Source organism: Etheostoma spectabile, chromosome 1 (genome assembly GCF_008692095.1).
Source record: "Etheostoma spectabile isolate EspeVRDwgs_2016 chromosome 1, UIUC_Espe_1.0, whole genome shotgun sequence".
In the NCBI taxonomy this organism is placed as follows: domain Eukaryota; kingdom Metazoa; phylum Chordata; class Actinopteri; order Perciformes; family Percidae; genus Etheostoma; species Etheostoma spectabile.
This window is the reverse complement of record NC_045733.1, coordinates 21,899,735-21,926,719: the sequence shown is the minus strand read 5'-3', so window position 1 is coordinate 21,926,719 and position 26,985 is coordinate 21,899,735. Positions and strand designations below refer to the sequence as shown.

General features: G+C 40.0%; 1 protein-coding gene across 2 annotated transcripts; it reads right to left on the bottom strand.

The window, feature by feature from the left end:
- Positions 1-293: 293 nt before the first annotated feature.
- On the bottom strand, positions 294-21,639 carry adgrg1 (adhesion G protein-coupled receptor G1). Of its 2 annotated transcripts, none has more exons than XM_032515415.1 (15): positions 21,192-21,639; positions 11,361-11,444; positions 9,466-9,749; positions 8,253-8,439; positions 7,896-7,941; positions 7,539-7,641; positions 5,301-5,423; positions 4,827-4,931; positions 4,047-4,089; positions 3,821-3,927; positions 3,551-3,666; positions 3,149-3,411; positions 2,607-2,706; positions 2,082-2,356; positions 294-728 (listed from the first exon to the last, which is right to left on the bottom strand). In XM_032515415.1, exons 2-15 carry the CDS (start codon positions 11,419-11,421, stop codon positions 601-603), a joined length of 1,941 nt encoding a protein of 646 aa, XP_032371306.1. In that variant the 5' UTR covers positions 11,422-11,444; positions 21,192-21,639; the 3' UTR covers positions 294-600. The 2 variants fall into 2 exon arrangements, with proteins under 2 accessions (XP_032371306.1, XP_032371313.1); XM_032515422.1 differs by having other exon boundaries at positions 3,149-3,408.
- Positions 21,640-26,985: the final 5,346 nt, after the last annotated feature.

The following is a 26,985-nucleotide window of genomic DNA, read 5'->3' as shown; positions in this document are numbered from 1 at the left end:
CACTGTCTCCACTGTCCCAGAGAAGATAAATAAAGTCCATTTTGTGAACCAGTTTTGAGTGGATCTTGTTGATTAAAATACTTCCAGCAAGGTGATTATAAAAACACTATTCCCAATGCATGTGCATTATGTGGCTGTAATTAAACAAAAGTAATGTACCGCACAGCGGGACAATCTGCTTGCTCTTCACCTCATGAGGTGACTAATGAACACAATTTGCACCCACAAGAATGAAGTCATTTAACTTGATAAGCTGGCAAAGTCCGTGAATTTCACTCTGTGCGCTTGTGTTCACCAACCCAGCTGGTCTGTGATGTTTAAAACCAGCGGATACCAGAAGAATCAGAGGTGTAGGATGTGTGGAACGCTCGCTCACTGCTGTTTTGAGTCACTCTTCAGCTGTAGAACGACACTCCACTCAAATTTCCCAGAAGCTACCACAACTGACGACTACATTTCAGCTGTAGAAACAGTGAATCTACAGTGTCACAACCAGTGCGTGTTTCTCCATTTTGTCAATTACTTTGATGAGATGACTGTATTTTAACATGAAATGTTTGACTCCTGCAGCTCTGATGTGCCACCTGTTTTTAAGTCCATCTAACTCTTCTCCTGGGGCTGAAGCATGTGTTGCCTGGTAGACCCGGTGCTGGTGCTTCCCAGACCAGAGCCCCCAGCCTGTTTCCGTATCCAGTCCACTATGCAGAACCGCAGCATCAGGAAGAAACCTGGGAGAACACACCACAACCAAGGTTCAAGCATTATTTTGTTTTTACTATTTCCCCTTTTCTAGGATCATGGGGCTAAAAGCCTGTGCAATAAGTGGAAGGTAGGTTTAGACGGGTCTTAAATACATACATATCCTTCATGTAAATAACACAAGACAAACATCTTTCGGTGGGGAAAAAACTAACTTTACCTGTTTCTAAAACTAATGTGAGGTAGAAAGTAATCAAAATCAGTGGTAACTGTAGAATGCTGAATTTTGAAACAGAAGTAGAAGAATCTTGAGCTTTATTAGTTCCATTAGCTGTCCCAGGACGTTGATATGCGTATCCGCTAACATTTTTAAAGAACTGTGACTGTTAGTTTGTTTTGCTCTGTTGATAAAGTAAAGTTTTCCTGCTAGTGGTTTGGTTTCTAAGTATGTTGATTAAAACCATTTTGTTGCAGCTTCTCACTTTAGCTTTTAGTTGTTTTTAGACTAGTAGGTGGATTCCGTTGCCTTTGAACAGAGCTAGGTCAGCTGGTTTCCCGTTTGGAGTTGTGCTAAGCTAAGCTAGCCGGCTCCTGGCTGCAGCTTCATATTTGCCATACAGACATGAGTGTGGTAAAATCTTCTTACCTAACTATCAGCAAGAAAGCAAATGTTTGTTGTGTATTTCCCATAATGTGTAAGTATTTCTTTACATATTTAACAAATAAATAAAATAGAAAAACCTTTCTATCATCAAACTGTCACGTGAGCCAGTTGGCATGGAAAATGATCTTACTGAACTACCAATATACAGCAAAAATAGGGCTGATGAGTTTTGGACCTGAATCAAAAACAAGCCCCCTGCATGTGACAGGAAACTGCTTTTCTTCTGATAGGCAACAGTAACACAAGGCCTTGATTAACCATGGCCTTTGTCTCATTCCCACACTGATACAATGGCCCCAAATACACGGTCACCAATGTCTGTGCCAACAATGAAAATACCCCCGACTATATATAGTTCAACCTTCAGTGAATGTGGGAATAACAAGATAATGTTACAGTTACTAAAATATGTAGCTTTTTATGATTTATTTTAAGTCTTTTTTACTCTTTGGATCAGTATATATGCCCAGGTGAAAATGACGTAATGCAATGTAAAAAATCTGTTGACACTGTTTAATAGGTGGAAATGCAAGTATGTCCTGTTGTGATGGTTCTGTGGTATGGTCTCTTGTAAATGAGAATAAAATGCAAAACATAAACATAACATAAGTGGATAGAAGCTAATAGCAAAGCATAACATAAAATAAACGGCAAGTCAAATGTGGACTGACTGAAGTCTAAATGTTTTTAACTGGCACTGTACACCGCAAGAACGGACCTTGAAACGAGTTGAGGATGCAGGAGAGGAAGAGAACAAAGTCAGAGAGCGGACCAAAGTCCAGGAAGGTCAGACCCCAAGTTGTCCCAAAGAGGCAGCTGAGGCCCCAGATGCTGAGAAAAGCCACACGGTTCTGCCTCCATTCATCCCTGGTGCGGATCTCCTTGTAGACTAGGAAGAGCATCACAACGCCCGAGAACACCAGGACAGCCAGGATTGTCATAGTGGTGAAATAGTGGGCGAGCAGGGCCTCATGGTTCTCTTTCATCCAGCACCTGGAAACACCAAATGCACTAATGAGCAAATAATCGCAAAGAGGAACAAATAAGAGGCCAGAATAATGTTCAAATGAATTCAGTTTTTTCTAAAAACAGACATATCATCATACTCCTGCTGACGACTACAGTCAAAACACAGGTTGTGTGACTTTGGGATTTACTGTGTTAGCTTTTATTCACACGGTATCCAGGTACGGCTGTGTCTGTTTCTCTACAGCAAATATCTTGGTCAAATAATCTTGCTTACATCAGATAAGGATTGGAGACGTCATCGCTCGGCACCACCTTTCTCACTCCATAAATGTCACCTATTGCAGCCAGGATGATTATAGGAAGAGCAGGGAGAACTGGAGAAGAAGGTTCAAAGGGCACACATTAATAACCTGTTTACCTTTATGAGCCACGACGATCTACATCAAAATTTTACTCGACTTTTTAGACTTTTAGATGGTTTAGATGTTCAGTTGACAACTGCTATGGATCAACATAAAATCTCACTAATTTTCCATATCTTCTGTTTGCATACTTGCTGCATTCAATTTAAAAAATAACTAAAATTATTATTAATATAATATAAGACAATTAGTGTAAACCTTTTGTATTTTGCATCACTTTAAGCTGCCTGTCATCCTGGGCATGGGATGGGACAGACTTTTGCCCGTTGATTGCTGCATAAACTGTGTTGTATATATATATTTTTTTTAAAAAGAAGAAAATAAACCTTGATTAAAAAAAAAAAAAAAGTACAATGAAGTACAGTTGTAGAAATATGAATTCACACACACTCACCGAAGCCAACCAGGTTCCATACATATGGCTTTGGGGGGGGGATGAAAACCATGTAGACCAGCCAGAAGGTGTGGAAAACTTCTATGCCCATCCAGGTGAAGGAGCTGAGTAGGGCATAGTGGAGGCCCGCCCCCACCCAGGGGCACACACTCTCCCCTCCCACATTGGCCAGGACCCCAGTGAGAAAGAAGAGTAGATTGAGTAAGGCGAGAGACACGGCTAAGCCAAAGTGGATGGGTACGGACTGCTCCTTTGATCGCTTGCTAGAGGGAGAGTGGAATGCAAATGAGTAGGTTATTAAATTGTAAAAAAAATAATATATTTACACATAAATACAGTACATATATACAGTATATTTATATATTTTTTTTCCATAAACTGCATAGACTAAAGTAGTCTTGCCTCTTCCTGCAGAGATAAATGATGAGAGCAACACAGCTGATCACAGATACAGCACAGCCCAGAGATGTAATGGAGGTCAGTGCCAGCAGGTGGCGCACTGGTCGAGGCTCCATTTGCTGTCAGGGGACACAGAGCAGTGAGTACAGCAACAATGCCATTCAACAACATATGTGCATACTGTGTATGTTTATATTTCTATAAGTGTAATAGTGTCTTTAAGGGTGTGTAAAATCTTTTCGTTTTGTAGTTAAAAGTAGCTGCGTGTCTCACCACTAGTACAGTGAAGTAAGTGAGATGGTTACAGAGACACTCGGTGTATTTGGCTCCTTTCTGTTCTGTCTTGCATCCATCCTCCAACCAATTGACCTGTAACGGATCTTTACAAAGACAAATACAGATTTGAAAATACTTAAACATCATATGTGGGAGTTACAGTGAATACAAAGGGAAATACAGATATATGGTGTTTATAAGATTGGTTCTAAAAGGTTCAAACCTGTCCTGGTGTCCCATGAAACACATCTCCTTGATTGCATTTTCTGAAATAAAAAGAGAGAGACAAATGTGAGCTGTAATCACTTCCCGTTAACTTGCTGCACATTTTTATTCTTATAAACCATGTTTCAAGGTAACCTTTGCATCCTTTGATTCAATAATTATTGAAAGAGCTGCCACTGTTATAAGTCGCCTTAATCAAGTCCTACATGTAAAATCTGGATTGATGTATGACCAGATCACCACAGATAGTTCAAGTCACACTTTAATATCAATAAAACAGATTTGGTACAGGTATGACACTAAATGGTTGTTTATGTGCATGTGTGCCTTGCAGAGAGGAAGAAAACAGACAAACCTAAGCGCACAGACAGCACCATCTGTTTTCGCAACATGTGAGGTAAGAACAAAAATCAAGTGGTTTCTGTGTGTTCTCTGTGTTCATAAGATAGACGAATGTCTTGAAGCAGACGTCATGGAACTGGCAGAGACGGTGTGTGTGTTTTTTTTCCCACAGCATCAACAACAGCATTTCATCTACATTCGAGAAGGTTGTGAAATATATCTAACTCAAGTCTTCATAAAAAAGGTGCAAATAAACCTTGATTAAAAAAAAATGGGCTATGAAGTACAGTACAGTACACCAAAGCCGACCAGGTCCATTCATATGGCTTTGGGGGGGAGGGACGAACCAGAAGGTGTGGAAAACTAACAAGACAATATGATGTTGGACACACTCACTGATATAGACAAAAAAGTCACAAAAAACACACAAACTTACATCATGGTGAAAGCCAATCCTGACCGGCTCAGACAGATTAATGATCACCTCGTTCTCCACAGTGATCTCCACCACATCATCAAGAATCCTGTGCTTATGACCGTCCTGAACACACACACACACACAACACCACACACACACACCACACACACAACACACACACACACACAACACACACACACACACACACACACCACACACACAACACCACACACACACACACACAACCACACACACACACACACACACACACCACACACACACATACATTTACCTTTCCCATGATATAACACAGCCTACATGTTTGAACGCAAAAGAACTAGAGAGTTTCAGTGTAGATGTCATGTCACTAGAATTTATATATTATTTCTTATATTATTTCTTTTAAGTCTAGGCTTGGATCAAGAAGAATGGCAAACACTATGGTGTGTGAAGTCATGCTGCTGTGTTGACTGAGGGCGGACATCGCCTTACCTGGAACAAGGAGTTGTTTTTAAAGAAGGTGCAGACTACTTTGCTTCTCAGTTTTGCAGCTTTTTTTAAAGCAGGGGGGAGATAGACAGTGGTGGTGATTTCTGTAGATACACCTCTGGTGGCCTGGGAAACAGAATATACACAGAGAAAAGACCATTGCAAAGTTAGAGACATCTTATGTTAAGCGGTGTAAATTGTGACTATATTTCCCTGTAGCGGATTCCAACACCGGGGTCGCTGCCCGATGTGCACATGCACATTGCACATGCGTCACTTTGCGACAAGTAGCCTACAATAACCTGCTAACGAGCTAACCTTCTGTAACGTCAATACAGTAAAAATTGACCTACTTAACAAAATTCATTTACTGCTGGCTACAAGTTAGCATCAAACACAACAAAGGCTGTCACTTGAATGGCATTTTGAGCTAACGGTAGCAATCAAACAATCATAGATAGCTAAAATATGAACCACCTTGCTGCTCTTTTTGTGACTGAGCATCACAAGCCCATGCTGTAATTAGTAGATCTGCAAGTTGATTGCCGGGTACTTACACAAATGGCCATATTTTAAGAGAGTTTGGAGGACAAATGTCTGCTTTCAAAATCCATCCTCTACTTGTCAGTAAAAATGCTGCTGTCATTCACTTTCATGTGGCTAACCTCTCACCTATTTTCTCAACTAAATGACCACCAGCCTTGCCTTAAAATGAAAATGTTAACCCAGTTACTCATTCGCTGGGTTATAACCTGCTATAAAGTAAGCCAATGATTAAAAATGGCTAAACACAGTCACAGGAGTGAAGCAGCATACTCACTCAGGATGTTATATGTTTAGAGTAGGGGTGTGACGAGACACTCGGCTCACAAGACGAGACGAGAAACAAGAGAGAGACGAGATTTTAACACTATTTAAAAAAAAACTCCAATTAAGAAATTCGACTAGAAAAAAATAGTCTTTACTCAGAGAACCAAGGTTACAACATAACCAAGTGTTCTAGGCAGTAACTAAGGAAGTAGGCTGCTCTTATAATGATTAATGACCATTTTAAGTCAAGGGGAGAACATCTCTCTTAGTTTAATATCATTAAAACAAGTTAGGTTTTGCTTTTTGCTGCCCGAGTCAGCGCCACATTGAACTGCACGCTGCAGTCCATGTTTGTGTGTGTTGAGCACCAGATAGATGAAGAGAGAGAGAGAGAGACGCCGTACCCTCTAACGTTTTAACTCTGGGTTTTACCGGCAGCTTTTTACAACTGCAACTCCGCTACCGCTCTGCAAAAGCAAACTCAGATTCAACTTTGGCGAATGGGCAGGGCGAGCTTATGTGTTGATGTAGAGCAGCACACGCACACAAGCAGGACAGAGACGGAGCAGAAGAACGGTAGAGAGCAAGATCACTGGGTGGCTAAATTATCAGGCCAAAAACAACAAGCTGTATCATTTGTAAAAAGTCTGTAAGATACAGTGGTAACACAACACATTTATACAAGCACATGAAAATTCTGTCCTTGGTTTTAGCTAATTAATATCCAAATGTAAAATCACAAAACACTTAAAGGTCATGAAAATTCATCGTCCTTAATTATTCAAAAGTATCGGTATATTATTGGCGATATTGGTCCTGTATTTACTTGGTATCGGCTTGATACCAAATATTGCAGTATCGCACACCAGGTCCGTCTACTGCTGCTTTCTACCTCAACAAGAAGTCTCGGCGTATGTTAATCTTGCGAGATCTCGTCACAGCTCTATAGTTTACAGTCGCGACAAGTCAATGCAATGCCTTCTGTCCACAACTAAGGGTGAAGTGAGTAATGACTGAATATGTATGACAGTTACTATTTTGAATCATTTATCAACTGTACTTTATATTTACTAATATAAACTAAATCCTTCATTGTCCATATACAACCAGAAATGTGTTGATTTTGTCCATTGCTGCAAGCTATCTTTGCAGTAGCTATTGCTATTATATGTACTTTTGTTTTCTTAAACAAAACAAGCTTTATGCGGAGGATTGAGTTATCAAGTCACTAACAGTCAGTGTTTTAAATGATTGCCAATGAAATTCCCTTTACCAGCAAAACATGTGTTCAAAAAGTTCACTTTCTGTTTGTGTCTCAGGGGAAAATATGCTTCAGTTTTTTAATATGTGCTCTGAAGAAATAGAAATGTAAGCATCTGGAATTTCAAAACAACACTGCAAACTTGAACTCTTTTTGTGCGTTAGTCTTACAGGCGCTGTGACGTTGTAGCCTCTGCCATCCTCTTTCATCTCCACCTCGGAGCTGTGAGCGCAGTGATGCTGAGCCCTGGCCATCCCCACAGTGTCCGAAGCCCTGGACACACAACCAAACACCACCATGATATTACGCTAAAAACGGTGGTTTCAGATGGTCTTTTAAAAGAAGAAAAGTTATTTTTGTAGCCCCCGCCCTTACATAGTATAAAGTTTAGCTTCCTGTTTTTAGTCAAAGTCCCCTTGATTACATACAGTAAAGCTTCACAACAGCGGATGTTGACAAAAGCACCGTCATGCTACTTGGACAGTCAATGTGATGGTGCATTTGAGGAAAAAAATAAAGAAAATTACATGGTGACAGAGGAGGATCCCTGGCTCTGTTGATCACATAATTTCTCTGGAAAAGAAGCAAAGTTTTGAAATTGACAAGTTAAACTTTAGACTGTGACACTCAAATCAAAATCTGACTCTGAAGACCATGTGTATCATCTTTAAAGATTGGGTAAAATTAACTCTTGAGTCTTTTTTGTTAATAAGGTAATCCACATCTAATTACCTATATGTGACTTAAAAAGTGTAACAATCAATGTGGAAACTCAGGCTCATAAGAGCAGAAAATAAGTAAGTAGGTACAATCAGTAAAACCTTCATATTGCTAAACAGATTCCATTTACAGATGCGCTGTAGATAACATTCATTCTTCCTTACTGCATTTGATGGGAGCTCCTTGAAAACTGTAAGCTGTCATTATTTTGTCTGTGATAAAATCCTTGTTGACCATTCCATCCTTGATGCCGTAGGCTGCGTTCTCTGTGTTGGGACCTTGAGACAGATCAGTGCAGCAGTTGCCCTGTATTCTGGCAGGCTGGCACAGAATAAGGTTCTCTCCTCTAACCTGAACACCAAAAACAGAAAAACTCATCAGTGCTTGCCCTCTTCTCACATAGAGCCAGCTTTGAAAAGGTACAGCACTTTTACAAGAGCTTGCAAGTACCTTGTATCACCTTACTATTTTTTCTAGGGGTGAGCAAAAAAATCAATTCACATTCATGAATGAAATGTATTTTATCACATGAGAAAAGTAACTACATGTACATAGTGTGAATTGTTTTTTAAATTGAGAATAGATTTTGAATCAAAAATCGATTTTGAATCCTACGTGAGCCGAAAAATTGATATTTAATCAAATTGTGACATTTTCTGAAGCACCCCTAATGTTTTTCTAGTTGACAAATCTACTTGCAAATAAAGTAACCTGAAAGCTTTACTTCATAAAAACGGTTATATCATAATGTTTAAAGGTCCAGTGTATAAGTGTTTAGTTGTTCATTATCAAAATCGGTGTTGCCCTTTCACCAACTTGTCCTTTTTCATGAATATTTACCACTAACATCAATTCCAACTATTCATATTGGCTTGAAATTTTACATTTCCATTTGCACGAACTGGGGTAGATCCTCCATATTCATGTGCCGTCATGAAGTACTGTACGTTAGCCAGTAAGGGACATACTGGACGTACTGCTCCGCCTTTTGCATTTTCGCTATCACATGATAAACTCACAGGCGCTGCTAATGCTGCTAACGCTGCTAACAGGTATCGTCGCTTCCCAGCCCCGGCTGGTTTGAAAAAGAAAACATGGAGGACCACAAGTAGTCAAAATCTGAATTTCAGGAACAGGAGTCTTCTTCACCCAGAAAAAGAGAAATTATATTGAAAAGAGCAAAAGACCGTCTTTTTGAAGCATGAAGGCTACCGTAGCTGTAACTCGTACTTTGAACTGTGTGGCGCGAGAGAGCTGATTGCGACATATGATGTCGCAATCAGCGACATGATCAAAGCTAGATGGGAGAGATTCCTACACATTGGACCTTAAAATGTCATACTGCATGGAAATTTCTCAACAAATTTCTCATCTTGCCTTCTTTTTCTGAACTAGTTGCAGCTTCAACTGGTCCAGTAATGGCTCCCAGTACAGACAGAATTGAGTTTTTTCCTGGGACTCCAGTCCAAACTTCCCGAGGGAAATCATGTCAGACCGCCTACACTGAGCTGTGATCTGCCCGTTGATGGACAGAGAAGTCCGGTTAGCCGAGACAAAGATGTTGCTACAGCCCGGGGTCAGGTTGACGTTCAGCATCAGGGGGGCCTTGCCATGACGCCAGGTGCCACAGAACCTCCAGTCCATGTCATGTTCACTTGAACCTAAAGGAGACAAAAGTATGCACAGAGTATGGAAGTATGTAATGGAGTAGATGTATAAGTAAAGTACCTCAAAATTGTACAGTACTTGAGTAAATGTACTTGTTACTTCCCACCACTGGATCTCATCCAGTTCTGACTTAGTGATATTTTTTTGAAAATACTGAAAATCAGTATGTGTCAACAGTTTTTTAAACCACATCTTCTACATTTCTTATGGGCTCAAATATTAGTCATGGTCACATTTTGGACTTGTGTAAATGTTCAGTTATTTTTTTTATTTACCGCATATCTAGAACAAAGTCCCAGAACACTGCAAGTCTGCTGCAACACTAAATCAAGGCTAAAGACTTTTCTGTTTGATGCTACCTTTTTTAAGTATTTAAAGCATTAACAAGCTTGTATTCATGTGTGTCATACCTATGTTTTATGTAAAGCACTTTGAAATGCCTTGTTGTTGAAATATAATAGGGATGTAACAATATGAAAATGTAACCTCACGGTTATAGTAACCAAAATTATCACGGTTTTTGATTACTACGGTATTTTTAAAAGTGTGATCAATGCCTTTGGCAACAACTTCACTTGCACGTTCTGCAGAGAGGATAACTCTCTATTCACTGTCCTTTGGCGTTCTTATAATAACCAAAATATGCCCATGCTTCAGATTTAGTCCTCTTAGAGGGCTGATGAATGTCCTGCTACGCACTGCGCCTGACTAAGAAACACAGGTTGGAGGCTACACAGTGCTCCTGACTAAGAAACGAACTTTGGAGGCGACGCAGTGCTCCTGTACTGCTATTTCAGGAGACCCGGATGAAGCTGGGAAGGATTAAACACACGGTTTCCACACTGTGGTAATCCACCGTGACAATCATGATATTTTAAATGAAATGGTAATTGTTATCGTCAACATTTTTATTGTGGTTTACCGTTTCACTGGTAATCGTTACATCTCTAGTAATAAAGCTGCCTCGCCTTGTTAAAAGATGTTCAGAAAAAACATCCTTGGCACCCAGGTTACAGTACACCTGCCTACCCACACAGTCTGTTTTCTGCTTTGAGTCTGTATTCTTGCAGAGTTTATACACAGGTTTGCAAAAGGGTGAATGACAACAGATACCATTCTAAATAAAGGAGTTGTTGACCATTAATGAAGCCCATACCCTGCCTTTCTTTAAGACACTGACACTCCCACACTTCTCGGTACAAGTGAAACTGCATCGGTGGCAAATGTTGTTATCCTTATATAGGCTAAATATTTTCACACTGACCTAATGCCGGTCCCAATGCTACACCTATCATGAAATATTAAACTTGACACACTATATCTGGTCATTAATTACACATGTTTGATGGCATGTGTGCCATAATACTGTCACTTAGTTATAGCAGTTTGAAGTGGCTGTGTTTTGTTCTAATCAGAACATCTACAGAGTAAACATGTGGTGTCTGACGTTTTTAGCATATGTTGTATCTGAATGTCTCTTCTTGAATATGTCTGCACCTGACAACACATACCACAAAGAGAAACAGGCCCAGCTGAGCTACAGTTCATTGTCACAACTGTGACATAACGCCAAAATAGCTACTTTTTCAGTGTGGTTATCTCACCTGCTGAGAAGATGATCAAGACAAACAAAACCCTCAGATTATCTCTCAGTCGGGGCTCCATTGGTAACAACTGCCGTTGGGAAACTGAGAAAAAGAAATGTAGTTGTAAAAGAGGAACACATATAGTAATTCTACATAGATAGGGAGGGCAGCCAGTCAGTCAGCAAGGCTGCCGGTAAAGTTTAGGATTAAATGAAAAAGCATTGGGTGCATTGTCTGCCAGATTTGAACTGTAAAAGGCAAATTCCAATGAAACACGAAAACATCACTTCATTTCTTTCTATGTGCAAACACACATCCTGTATAAAACAAAAAGTCTAAGATGTCTGCTCTGTTATCAATGAATACAAATGAGTTCATGTTCAAAATACACACAGGGACCTTTCTGTGCTGTTATCAATGGAAACAGTCTTTCCCTTTGACCAACACACACACACACACACACACCACACACACACAACACACACACACACACACACACACACACACACACACACACACACACACACACACACCACACACACACACACACACACACCACACACACACACACACACCACACACACACACACACACACACACACACACACAACACACACACACACACCAGTCTTTCCATCTAGAGCAAGTTGGTTTTTCTCTTTGCAAGGAAAGATATTGACTGTTTCAATTTTAATACACTGCAGTCATTACAGTATTTAGAGTAGAAGAAAATAAGTATACATTTCCTTAAAAAAAACCCATCATATCAGACTTACTGAGAATCATGTGGGTGTCACCACACAGCATGTGTCAATTAACCCACACACGCACATACATTTCTATCATTTCCATTTTCTATCAAACATGCTATCTCATTTAAGCTTGATATGTATAATGATATAGAATAGCCTACTTGCCAGCTTTGTCAAAGTGCAGACACATTGCAATTTAAAAAACAAAAAATAAACACTGCATGTAGGACTGTGTGGAGTTCCCGTACTGTGCACGTGTCACCGAGAACATGAGTGGAAGTGCAGACGCAGGTTTTGAAGGGGAAGCAGAGCAGTCGCGGTTGTCCTCAGCATCAGAGGATGGTAACCACAGACAAAGCAGAAAGGCAACAACGAGAAAAAAAGACAGCGCTCCTTAGTCTGGGGGGGGGGTCAAGTTGGCTATTTATGACATAAACACCTGATACTCGAGAAGAACCTGAACCTTGGACACACTCTCAGAGACAGACTGATCAATAACCACATATTGTTTCTTGTACTATGGCAACTGCACTTTACAATACCTTTATTTGACGCCATTTTACATGCAGTCTACCTTCTACTCATTGTTTGCCTGTTTTTTGTGTGTTTACTTGTTTGTTTGTTTTTGCTTTTATTGTAGAAAATGCTGCTGTAACAAGGGAATTTCCCCGCTGTTGGATGAATAAAGCATTATATAATCTAATCTAATCTAATCTTTCAACAAGCTGTCTGAAAACTCCATACAGCAATATTACTAACTAACTGATGCTTAAGCTCAGTATAACTTCAAAAGCATAACATTGAACCAACAGGGCTGTATTTTAAGCTTTTTACATGCTAGACGGTGCTTTGAACTCCTTTTTTTAACAGGGCTTGATATGGAATGGTTTGCCAGACGGACAGAAGTGAAGTCAGTGGGTTAGGTAGCAGAAGCCGCATATTCAAACTGTATAGAACAAAACTAGCCATAGTCCCGTTGAGGCTAACTTCCAGGGTTATCGCTCAATTAGAGTTAGCATTTGCCAGCCAGACTCACAACTTGACATTGGCTACAGTTGCCTAATCAAAACATGTATCAATCAAACGTACAGTATCTGCACAAATATGCCTCGCTAAAATACATTTTCTGGCTTTAGGTTACTGGAGCCAAGTCAAATACTGTAAATAGAACACAACAGAATAGACTATCTTCATTGTCATTGTACAAATGCGAGATTAAGATTCTAAACTCTGTATTGATGCTATGAAAATAAATAAATCAATAAATAAGGTAAAAATAGAAAATAAGGTAAACGTACAAACATGGTATCCATCAGTATTCTATTACAATAGTGCAAATAGTAGGTAATAATCTCAGTAAATGACAATAAATGGCAGTAAAGTTAGAACATTATAAACACTAAAATGCAGTATTGGAATAATGATAAAATAGACCAGATATAACCATGGTAATGCTTCATGCTATTGGTCCCTAATTAACTCCAGTCAAAATGATCAATTAATAGAACTATGTGACGGACAAAAAATAAATTGTACAATGCAGCATAGTAAAAACCAAAAACAGTACAAACAGAACACATCATATAAAAACCCAGTGTGGGAGAATGCATTTGTCCATGTACGCTGAAGGTAAAAGTTTCAGCAGCTATCACTGTGTTGGAGTAAAGTCAGTAATTATGGGGGCGGAGACAGATTATGGGGGGCACTTACAGTAGCATACTGATTCAGTGCAATTATGGCTCTATGGGGGAAAAACAAGTCGTACCCATGGCTTAGCATCATTGCAAAAGTAGTGTTTCCAGCATGTGTTTAAATGTCATGTTTAAAGATGAGCATCCCCACCAGTTCTTTTAAAATGCAGTACATTACTCATTATGAATTATGAATATATGCTTGACATTCACGATACATTTTTTCACACAATGTAATAAGATGATTCTAAATGGGTTTGGAACCAAGAGGGCATGAGTAGAACAATGTAACAAACTTAGTTCCTCTCCTGTAAGCGTCAGAGTCGGGGCGCTCTGGTGGTCTAACCTAGTCTGGCTTTCACCAGACCAAGCTCAATCTTTTAAGACTGAACATTAGTCTGGGGAGTCCGCGCTGTATTTTCTACTGCACAAGAGAGCCAGACAGATCCAATAGGTTGCTCTGTGGTCATAAATCAGGGATTTGCCTGCTTGTTTTAGCACTGACTTTACTTTTGGGATCTGATTAATCCTGGTTTAGGATAGGTTTGATTTGTTAGGCTCATTCTAACCCAACTGTAGCCTCACTGCATATAGGTTTCACACATTGAATTTTCTCTTCCCCTTTTGACTAAATCACGTGTACATGTAATGCTTATCGGTTGCAATGACCATCTCAAATGGAAGTGCATATTTACAGTTTTATATTACTTATTTGTACTGGAATTACAGGAATTGTTGGGGTTTTCTAAATTATAGAGTGTGGTCTAGACCTACTCTATCTGTAAAGTGTCTAAGATAACTCTTTTAATGATTTAGTACTATGACTAAAATTTAATTTAATTGATTTAAAAAAAATATACAGAGTTTGAAGCTGAACAATAGATGGACAAACTGGGCTGAGATATTTGGCTGGGCATATATTGTTGGTGAGTCTTAACTGAACTTATAAGTACATTATACATCTGTTAATACTAATATGTCACGTACAGGAATGACTATTCTACAACAAAAAAGGAAATTACACTATAATGTCTAAAATATAGACTGCTTTCACTTCAGTTGAAGCGCCCGGAGATCATGTGAAACTGTTACCTCTATATTTTAAACAGCATCATTTTGTTGCTTTGTGGTTTTGGCACTTCCCTTTTTGATTATTCAATAGCAACAACAAAAATGTTTTTGGAGAAAAGGTGCTACAATGTGACTTCACAGTGGTTTTATAAAGGAACAAATAGACACACATACATCCTTTGGCAGTGAGAGAGTTTAGCAAACGGTAGACACACCCTACCTAGCAAGCATCAGCTGCTCAGAATGTTCAGTAAATAAAGAAGAGACTGGTCTACATTTACCTGTTTATAGTGTGAAAATAGATGCTATAGCCCAGAATTGGTTTAGACCGGACCGACTCTGCACTAAATCAGAACATAGTCTTACGGCCCATGACGGCTGACTGACTGCCTCTTCGAGTTGGCCAAAAAAAGTGCTGACAGCAGCTGATTGGACAAATGCGTCACGTGGGTCTGGTTTCTCCAGATACTCAAAGCCCGACTGTCATGGCGGCTCGTTCAGAATACGATCTCATAATTTACTAAAATATTGACAACATGTTTCTGAAACCATTTTAAGCAAGAAGTAGGCCGTGAAGCTGCGGAATCTGTCTTCATTTCAGATCGACAAAGGTCAGTTTAAAAGATTTTCGTCAGCTTGTCAGAGACTCTAGTAACGCTCATCCCGCTCGTCATTTCCGGGTTAGCTCTCCACCAATCAGATTGGTCATTTGAGTCTGACTGCCGGCAGTGCACGCCTTCCGACCGAGCATTTCAGTTCTGCCAAAATGAAGGCCGCCGGCCCCTCCGACGGACAGAACAGACCTAACAGAATCGAGTCACCAACCTCGCCAGACTGGCGGGTTGGTGTGTCAGGGTCTTTACAATGTGGTGGCGGTCTACCATGCTGGAGCATGCAGAAACCTGTTCTACACACCGACCTCTATGTGAATTTGTTCTACAATCACAGTATATGTTGTCTTAAATTGAAAAATATCAGTATATTTTGTGATGCAGTGAAGTGCTGTGGAAGTTATATTGAGTAATGAGTTCATTCTTGTTCTTGGAGATAAGCAGAAGAAATAAACTTGATAATCTCACGTACAGTAGATGACTGAGCTTGTCATCATGTGACCCAAGACTGAACCTTCCATGACGAAGACAATATCTTTGAAATGGGTTGTTTTCATGAGAATTATTATATTCCATTATATTATTTATATATTAAATTGTCACCTGCCTCCTGGATTTGGTGATTTCCTAAATAAAAACATTTCCACCAGACACTGGTGCATAAAAATGTGAAAAAAAAGTGTTTGAGGGCTCATTCTGTCCACATTGGCCTCATTTATACCAAACCAGGACCATACAGTCGTGTTTGGGGGTAAGGTGGTGACACATAACTCAACATCATTCAGCATCACACTGGTGGTGAAGTCACACACGCTGTGGCGATAAGGAGTGACTCATTTCAGCCTCGACCAGATCCCGCTCATTACGGCTCTCTGACTGTAGACAATGAATTGATGAAGAAGAAAGCTAGCACTGGGGGAGGTGGTCAGTGTCACCTCACCCATGGGCAGCTGCAAGTGTGAAAACACAGTGGAAGATTCAGTTCTCTTAAACGTTTGAGAGAAGGCAAAAAAACATCTCCTACTATCAACTATGAATGTGTATATGTGTACCCTAAATGAACATCTGTAAAAAAGTATTACCACTAGAGTAGTGTTTCTCAAACCCCCTAGGGGTACTTGAAGTACTGTGAGATTTAAAAAAGTACATTTAAAAATATCAGTCACACATTATCCCTAAAATAATTTTACCATAATAATGAAAGAATTTAGAGATGGACTGTAAGCAGTTGAAATGTAGAATGTAAGGTTGTTTTTAGTAAATCAGACAGTGATGATGCAACACAGTGTTGTACTTCTTTATATAGTTTTTTTTTTTATTTCTACCAAAATGTTTTGCCCTGTTCTGGGGGTACTTGGACTAAAAAATATTTCAAAGTCCGTAGATTAATGAAAAACCTTTTTGTTTTTGTTAAACCCCATTGCACTAGAGGGTACAGGGTGTGTATGTATGTTAACTTCATATTAAAAAGTGACTTTTACTTTGTAGGGGGCTTGTCAACAGAAAATTATTTACAGCTCAAACCCCTATAATCTCCCTCTCTCACATGACATTTCAGCTTGCTGAATTGCCATGACATGTAAACTAACTCTCTCCCTACACCCACACCCTCTCTATTGTCCCTGCACAGCGCCCAGGCAGCAATTCAGCTCAAGAATTTCCCCTATTCTTTCACTTCCCAGTTCTTCTGTGTGTGTGTGTGTGTGTGCGTGAGAGAGAGAGAGGCACTGACCAAAGCCTGGCATAAATGAATGAGTGTGGGAGGCGCAGACTGGAACGCTGCACATACCCTAGACTTTTCTAATTTTTTAGTACCAAGCCCACACTCATACTGAAACTTGCTGCTTCACAAACTTGTCCTCCTACACACATATAGAATGATATAGAGCCTTGATGCATGTTTATGTTTTCTGTGGGATGCATGCATATCCTACATCATCCCATGCATGCGTGAACGAGACAAGCCTGACACCCCTGACTTTGCAGTAGAGCCCGACCAATAAAAGGATTTTAAGGCCGATACCGATCAAAATATTTGGTTATTTAACAATCCAATATTCCAATATATCGAACGTTATATCCATTTAAAAAAGAAATCCAGAAACACGTAATAAAACATAAACAGATTTCCCTAACATTAGTTATTTGTAGTCATTTATGAGTTCTCACTAAAATAATATGATAATAATTTGTTGTATTGTTACAACAGAACAGAGGAACATCAAAATATATTAAAGTTCTGATAAATAAAATGTATAAAAAAAAAACTTAAGATATGAAACTTAAAGTCCTTTGAACAAAAACAAAATACCAAAAACAACAACAGGGACGTTGTAGCCCTCTGTTCAGCAAACTATGCAACACCAACACTCATAACATGGTTAAAGGTGTTTCGTCCTTTTTTATTTTATTTTTTAAATATCCATTTATCAGAATCTTTTATATGTCATTATAAATGATTCTGATGAATGAATATTTAAAAATATAGTTAGATAGTTTGGAGAATGCCTAATATCGTCCCGCCGGTATATCAGTCAGGCTCTACTTCACAGTCTGTCGCTTTGTGTTTTCCAGTAAAATCTCCCATGTGTGTCTTTAATCTCTGTATCATATAGGCCTAGATGTCTGATTCACAGTTGTCTTGTGTGATCTCATGACCACATGAAGTAAAATGGCAGACAAAATAAAAGTGTGTTACAGACAGCAGATTAGGGTGACAGACAGAGTGGGTGCAGGAAGAGTGGAAGTCTGAGTCATTTAAAGATGTATAGAGGTGCAGCATTTTGTCTTCATATTTGGCTACATTCCTGGTAATGTCAGTCTCACTCCACCACTTTGGTCCAGACTGAAATATCTTTTTTTCATGGTCTCCAGAAGCTGAGCCCTACTGACTTGGGCATTAGGTAAACATTTTGATTATTTAGTGAAACGTCTCAACAACCATTGGATGGATTACCATGACATGGTTTTGGTGAAGACATGGCTTTTGCAATAGCGCCTTTATTGGTTTAAAATCTTAATCTGTCCAGTGGTTTGTTTGGTTTATGACCAAACACATGCTAAACTAGACTTTGGTGCTATTGTTAGTATGCTAGCAAATGCTTAATATTGCTGCTGCATGTTAGCATCATTGTTGTGAGCATTATGTTGATATTATCAGCAGAAAGGCTACCAAGCCTCAAAGCCAGAACAACAAGGCTAAAGTGAAGCGTCTTCACTGAGGCCGGGAGGATTATGAACCCACAGACTTAAGTCTGTCCTCTGCACCTGCACTGATGCATTATTCTCTAACTGCTGCTCGGTTTTTAACTGTGCTCTGTGTATTTATGTTTTAGAGTATATTTATTTCATTCTAGCTAGGACATTTGTTAGTTATTGTGTACGTTGCTGAGTCAGACTCACAAATTCCATTCCTAAGTGTTTTTAACATGCTTGAATGACAATAAAATGAATCTGAATCTTAGCTTTCAAGACAAAGATCCGCATTCGTCCAGCCTCCCAGAGCCGCGAGCATGTCACACACCTTCTAATGTAAGGCCACAGGCTGTGGTTGGACAAATTGCCTTAATAATTAAAAGATAATTTTCAGATCTTCTTTGGCTTCCAAATTACAGCTAGAGCTCAGATCGAAACTTCAAGTACTGTGATATGACCTGTTTTCAGTACAGTAAAGAACCTTCAAAATACCACTTCCTGCCTTCCTGCCCCATTTTCGGCGACTGCTTTTCATGCCTATCCTTTTGTGTTGCCAATTGCTCACCTGGATTAAATATTCTCGGTTTTATTAGCACTTTCTTGGTTCAGCTAAAGCCTGACACAAAGTAACGTTTACTTCATTATCTAGCACCTCACATTTACACAGCAGACTGGATTTGTAGTTTTGGTTTGCATTCACCCCACTCCTATACAAGCAGCTGAGTGAAGGAGCAAAGAATGTGCATGGAAGAGTAACTCAAAGAACAAAAGCTGCTCTTTGTTGTCAAGCCTTAGAGCTGAAGTGACAGTGAGCGTGAATTAGGGTCAAAGATCACTGGCTGGTTTGAAGGCTGTTTAAGCCAACACAGAGCTCTGCATCTCTGACTCATCCAAACTCCCAGAATGACTATGTACTGACAATTGGGTCAGGTAAAGTAAAACACAACCTAATCACATTGAGAAAACAGGTCAGAAAAAGACTTTTCACTTTTTCTTCTAAAAAAAAAAAACACACACACACTGAACTCATTTTCAGTTGTCTTTTTGCAAAAGCTGCTGCTGCATGAAGACCGCACTGTGTGTTGTGCACTGCTGCCAACATGGTTAGAGTGTAAGATTTGTGTTAGTTTTCCTAAAGCTTAATACAAGCAGCAGCTAGCATTCTGTGGTTACTATTGTACATGTTGATTTACAGTTAAGAGTGACTTAAGAGTGAAGATAACAGGTTACAGTATTATACTGATCAGCTACTGAGGAAGCATCCCGAAGAGACATCTTAATAAAAGTACTCATAATGGCTCTGAATTTTTTCTTCTCACCAGATGCAACAAACTATCAAATTTGACCCGGCAGAGCTGTGCCTAAGCAGGAATGAGCCTTAACGTCCTCTGGAGAGAAAGGTATCAACTTGAAGTGAAAGACTAGATTTAATATGGCTGATGTGGAATGTTCCTGAGGCTAAGTTTCTGTAAGGAACATGCATTCTTTATGAGAGCACCATAGTGATGCAGTGTCTGCGTGAGTGTGTATGTGTTCCTTTATCTGTATCTTGCCGTCCTCTGTGAGGAAATTGGAGGAGCAGGTGGAATGCTGCAGATATTTCCTTTGAGGGTATGAATAAATCAATAAAACACACACAGACACAGACACACACACACACACACACACACACACACACACAAGCCAGCATGTAATTAGGGCCTAAATCACCCCCAGCGTGGCCTTAGGTGTGGGTCACAGGGTTTAGTTTGCCATCAGGGGCTTTCTTTTCCTCATTATGAAAAATGATGTCAGCACAAAAGAAATGGGGTTTCTGCAGTGAGTCACACACATCCTGCAATATTTGCATTTTAGGGATTTCTCGACCATGTCATTTCATTTTCAATTTCAAACATTGGACATCTCTGATCTGCATGTGCTGGTTTACAAATGCTGCAATGCTCCAGGTGTTATTTAAGCTTTTTCACACAGGTTTTTTTGTACCGAGTGAGGGCTTTTGATTGTGCACCTCGGTCCTGACAGGAAACCACATATTACAGATGTTACAAGTGCGAGGTAGAGCTTCTAGTCCCTGCTCCCTGACTTTGACATCTGCCTTTCACCACCATATCCGAAACACATAATTATAAAAGATGCCTTTATGACCCCAGGTCCCATATCCATAAAACAAAACGGTTACTGTGGAAACAAAGATATATTAACTAACACAAGAGTTACAGGAGAACTCCCATTTAAACAATGTTACTATTAAAACGGCTAACTAAGACTCATGGGCAGTAAGTTTGCCGAACACATTATTGTACAAGAGAAGCATTTAATGAAACTTAATAATATATTGCTTAAAAAAATGCATTAGCATTATATTTTAACAGCGATAACGCTACCGTAATATTGTTTTAAAGGTCGCAAATGGAGGTGCAAATGATTAGCAGTCACGCTTAAATGAATTGTTTAGCATATAGGCTAGTTACTATAGCCTAGCTTGTTTTTCTAGAAGTATAAAGTTGATATCATTTTTTCTAGGCTTACCTTCCGTCGTTTTTCTGTCAGTAGTGGAGGTTTTCTGGTCTCTACACGACTTTCTAGTGCCCAAAGCCTCCAGGTAAAAGTTCCGCTCACGGTTCCACAAAAACGGAACCCAGTGGGCTAAAATACGAACTGAAAAGCAGCCTGGCGTTACACACCGCGGTGAATGGGCTACCTGAGATGGACGCTCAAATTCAGTCAACCACACACACAGACTGGTTGACCCGCGGGAAAAAAGAAAAAGAGAAAAAAAAGAATTCGTGTTCACTTGCTGTTGCTCAGGTCAATTGTGACGTGTTCAACGCACTCGAGACGGTGAGATATTTTTAAAAATGGAAAGTCCGAAGAACAAGACGCCGGGGCTGAAGTGCTGACTGAAGCCGTCACACAGAGCCTCGCTCGCGGAGAGACTGTCAGCGCGAGCGAGGTGGGACCAGAGCTGCTGTCAGCTTGGCAACAACGAAGGGAGCGCTGTTTCCGGTCTTGACTCTGTGATACATCCAGAGACTGTTAATATCCAGTCAATGAACACATCCCAGGAGAGAAAAAGAACCAAAGCACCCCTGAGCACCCTTAAATTAACTGTGAATTTTGCTCACCTTGCTCAAATAACCTTACTCTATTTTTTCCATTATCTCAGTCCATGCACATTTATGCCTTAGGCTAATTTTTGGGCTTCAGATTAATTACCTTGCAGGCTACAGATGAATGTTTTTAAAATGGTATGTTTTGCTTTTAATAAATGTAAATAGAAAAGGAAAATAGCCTACATTAGATGTTTCTTGTAGGATATCAATTAGGGGTCGTTTAGGGCAAATGGGGCATATTTAGACAGTAATCGAGTCAAGTGTGGTAAGACAACATTATTAATAGCCAAATAATTGCTCAAAGCCACCTGTATAATTAATAATTAAAGCCAGTGACAAAACTGCCCCGTAATTTGGTTTGTCAACAGTTGTCATCATTTTGCAGTTTGCAGAAGTTGGAAGAAGAAGAAGATAAGGAAGAGAATTAAGACACTTTTTTTGCTTCCTACGTTTTATTCGGAGGATATGACAGGCTATCTATATGAGTCTTTCAGAACATAACCCAATATGAAAGCAGCAGGGACAATCATACTACCCAAATTTCAAATGGGGAATTGGGCAATAAGTCATGTCCATTGTAAAATGTAATTTTCTGCATAGTCCAAAAGTGACAAAAAATTACTAAATGGGGGATTTCTGTAAGTTGCGCTTCAAAGGAACATGTAATTTATAAGGTCCTTGGATGTTTCATTCTTAATTAAAAACCCTTTTGAAAATGACAAATCCTGATACATAGGTTTACTTCCCCTGAATGCATGCTTAGGTCAGTTCCTTATTCAGCCAGGGTGTAACCTGTTCTTTATTATTAGGCCAATTCAGGTTGGCTAAATTCCAGTTTCACTCCCTGGCTAATTTAATGGAACATGTTTTCCAGTGTCAAAATGTGCGATTTTATTTTGAAGGCCAAATCATTTCCGGTTTTGTTCTACTAGCTGTGGCTCCATTGACTGCTGCCGAGCCGCAAGGTGTGAGACTGTGTGACTGGTGAGTGGTTCTGGAAGCAGAAGGGGGGGGGGGGGGGGGGGGCTTCATGTAAGAGTGACCGTCCAATCAATCCACAGCCCCTCTCAATCCAAACACCCGCATTACAAAGCCTTTCATATGTTTTTCAATGAATGAAGAAATTTAATTTAATTATCATTGACCTAATAGTTCTTCGTCATTAGGTTTTGCTCTTACATCTTATATCCCCCTGAAAAGCCGCGTTCCATTGAAGCATTGGGGCTCAGTTTAGGATATTGCATAAAAAAATTATAAATTATGTTAAATATGCGCTCCTTTAGTGCCTGGACACTTTAGGATCAGTGGTGTAGTCTACGTGGCATGCAGGTATTTATATATATATCTATATATATTATATATATATATATATATATATATATATATATATATATGTATGCAATATATCCACTAAGAATGCTCCAGGATTTCCCTGTACCCACTTTAAAATGCCCAATGACACGCAACAACCTACTTTCTATTATATTTTGATATATTGTCATATGTGTTTTTCTTTGCATAGGCTAAATAAAGGTATTTCTATCGTAAATTGTTGCAAAAAAATTGAAATGCAGGAAATAAAGTCTGGGACGCTCAAAATTTCCCTGGCGAGGACACCCAGACCCCCCCCCCCCCCCCCCACTAGGATACGTCCATTCTGGTCCATGTATTATGTAGTGTATACAGTATACCCGCTAAAATACACTAGACTACACCACTGTTTAGGATCCCTGTCAACCCGTCTCTGGGTCTACAGGAACATGTTAGCTCCAAAAGCCTTAACAGCCTGTGCAAGATGTATTTTCATTTCTTCTGTGGCACTGATATCAGCCAGCGTTAGCACTGTACTACGATGCCAGAGGCAGCTGGCACTCTAAGAGGTGTCAAATGTTACCACAAACCGCAGCTTCATTTTGACAGGGCTTTGAACTTTAAAGAAAAGAAAAGAAGAAAAAACAACGGTATTGATAACTGCTTCCGAACAACAAGCATGTCTGGGAACAGAAAAATGAAGTCCCTTGGGTGAGGTGTGTTGGGTTTTTAGATTGGCAGCTGTAAAGCTGCATAGAGATATTAAAACAGAACAGCTACGAATAAGAATTGAAACTTGCTATCATCTTCATATAACTGCTCCCTTTCATAAAAATAAAATCACAAACACAGATCACATTAAGATCATCACTGGGAATGCACATTGTGCACGACATTTCCTATTACTATAGACCCGGAACTTGTGATAGTCTAGACAAACAGAACTGAACTTTTTATGGCTACACAGTCTTCCAGCAGATATTACAGTTGACTTTATGGCTCTGCTGCCCCGAGTGGAACCATAATTAATTTAATAGCTGGCTTTGTTGCAAGATATGAGCCAACAAGGTCTCTCCTGTCCCCTGGTATTGGCCTCTTGAAGTGAACCAAACCCTCAAGGACACTGAAGGCCAAGAACACATACACGTGCATGTTTGTGCATGTGCAAATACCCTTTGTCCACTGTGTTGTGTTTGTATTTTGTCCAAAAGATGGATACATCTTTCTTTTGTGTCTTTTGTGTTGTGCTTTTCTTGTTGTAGGCTATGTGAGGCATGTTTTCTTGCCAATGATTTGTCCAAGAAATATAGTCTGAATGAACGTGACCATGACTTGTATTTGAATTCTGCTTTGCATGAAAATATCCATGACGCAGCTGCAGGTGTTAAGAGCAGGTTAATGTTTAAACCCACAGCATTAACTCATGCCATTGTTTGTGTTCACCCGACAATACAAAGCCCGTTTCCCACTAGAAAGATTAAACTCCTAGATTTAGGCCGGTATCTTCTCCGAAACTAAAGAAAGACAGAGAGGAAAAAGAGAGGGGGGGGGGGGGGGGGGGGGGGATTCAGCACCTGGCTCCTCTCTTCTGTTCAACTGTCTATGTGAGTGGTTGGTTCAGTGTGTGTGTGTGTGTGTTTGTCTAGAGCAGGGTTTGTCAGTTGAATTGCGTGGGCTTGGGTAATAAAGGGCCCACTGTGTCGGTGCTGACAGGTGTGCTTGGAAGCACAAACACACACACACACACACACACACACCACACACACACACACACACACACACACACACACAATGACAATGACTTTGGTCAGAGACGAAAGTGAGACGTTTGTGACTTAACAGCTCTGCGATGAGATTTGTGCCGACGGAGAGAGTGAAAGTGAACGAGGTTGAGGACAGAACAGAGAAAGTAGAGACACTGACAAGCAGCAGCTTGGGACGCAGCTCCTGGGGGCCGGCCGACAATCTCAAGCCTGCACAAGTTAGCTATCTTATCACCCATCTCCATGTCAAAAAACATAGCCGACTTTGCGGGTGACTGCGGTCCTTCCTAATAGATGATCTATTCGGCCCGCATTAACAGGGTAAGGTGCAGCAGAGCAGAACATGTCTGCGCATGTGATGTCGTATACTACTGTATATTGGCCCCTGATTGTGTAATCCATCTCTTGTTGAAAGCTCCAAATATGGTCGAAATAGTCTCTGACTGTCTGAACTTGAAGACAAACGCTTTTGTGGTGTATTATATGACCCAGCCGAGCATGGACCTGACTGGTAATAAAACAGCACTTAGTGATTCAGTCAGTTGAACATCCTGCAATTATGGTTGCCCACCAACAACCATTAAATACTGATATCCAAAAGCAAATCTTCTTAAATCCACCCCGCTCACATGTGCTATTTTGCAACAAATATTACATGCTGTGAAAGAAAGCTACTGTCTGTGAAAGTATCTTTTTTACGGCGCACTGTGAAGGAAAGCACACACCTTCCTCTAGGTGAGACACTGCCAAAGGTATTAACAATGATGCATTGTGTACTGGGAAACACGTTGGTGTTACTGTACTTGTAAGGACCAGTACTGGCAACTACAACACACTTTGCTACATGTAGAGCCTTATTATGTATTTATTTACCAAAATCTAATCATGTTCCAAATCTGAATTTTGACCTTAACCTAAAGTAAATGTAATGTATTTATCAACCCCTTAATCCCAAACCCCAAATATGTCAATTTCAGTCCAACAGTGGACATTTTCAAACACATCTGCCCGTGTTTCCATGACGAAGCATGCTCACAGAAGCCCTTTCTTGTTAAATTCACCAACAATGGTCCGAGCTTTTTGGGGTCTCAGGGCTACACCCTCTCTCGCTTGTATGACTTTACAGCAGTGTCATAAAGGCGAAAAGGCCGGCAACAGCTTTACAGGGGGGGTTAAATCAGCTCTACACCTGTCCCACGTTCAGACATCCATCTTTGGAGTTTTGTGTCAAAGTAAGTTTTTGCACAATTGCATTTTGACTTGTTGCAATCATAAACATCGGTCAAAAGTGGACACAGTACTTTTGATCCCGTTCTTTGTGTGTGTGGGTCGCTGTGGTATGAGCGCACGCTGAGTGGTTGCATGCAGGAAGTATAGCCGCAGTCATCTGAAAGCACAAAGGACCCATTCTAAGTTCAACGTTCCTAATCTGAGTTCATACGCAGATATACAGACATAAATAATCACACGAAAAGCTTTTGGAAAAATCATGCATTCAAAAATCGTCACCTCCCTAAAATCTGAAAAAACTGCTCTTTGACAAAAATGATTGTTTTTGCCTAAATCCTCTAATCAGGGTGCTGGCCTTCACTCGTAAAATTGCCCACATCCTCAGATGAACAGGTCATGTGATTCTACACCTTTAGTATAATGGTTGTGTTTCCCTTACACAATTGTTTATTCAATTCTTTTAAATAAATAATTAGTTCACACAGAGACCTTTTAATATTCATCAGGTTCATCACAAACAGCAAAAGGTCTTCTACTGTATGCTACTGGTTTCACACACAGACACACACACAGACACACACAGGCCTGCCCTGATGCATTATTAAAAGATTGTTAAACCAACATCACGCACAAGCAATAAACCGCACACATGTCCTCATCTGCAGGGCTTTGTCACCATGGTGACAACAGTGTGTCTTGCAAGAGACCAGCTGGTAGACCCCTGACTGTGATGCGGTCATGGGAGTGATGTGTGTGTGTGTGTGTGTGTGTGTGTGTGTGTGTGTGAGACACAACAAAGAGACAACACGCCGTGCTGCAAGGAGAACTGTTAATTAAACTGTCTGTTTGACACACGATAAGCTTGGACACACCAAAGAAGGAGAGAGGACATCAGCATATCTATTG

Bases quoted from the DNA above. Each gene is read 5' to 3' on its own strand.
- adgrg1 (XM_032515415.1), bottom strand. From the start codon at position 11,421: ATGGAGCCCCGACTGAGAGATAATCTGAGGGTTTTGTTTGTCTTGATC. The intron at 8,440-9,465 runs GCAAGATGAGAA...TTTGGTGTTCAG, and splicing joins AACTAGTTCAGAAAAAGAAG to GTTAGAGGAGAGAACCTTAT. The intron at 7,642-7,895 runs GTAATTTTCTTT...TTGTGTGTCCAG, and splicing joins GGATCCTCCTCTGTCACCAT to GGCTTCGGACACTGTGGGGA.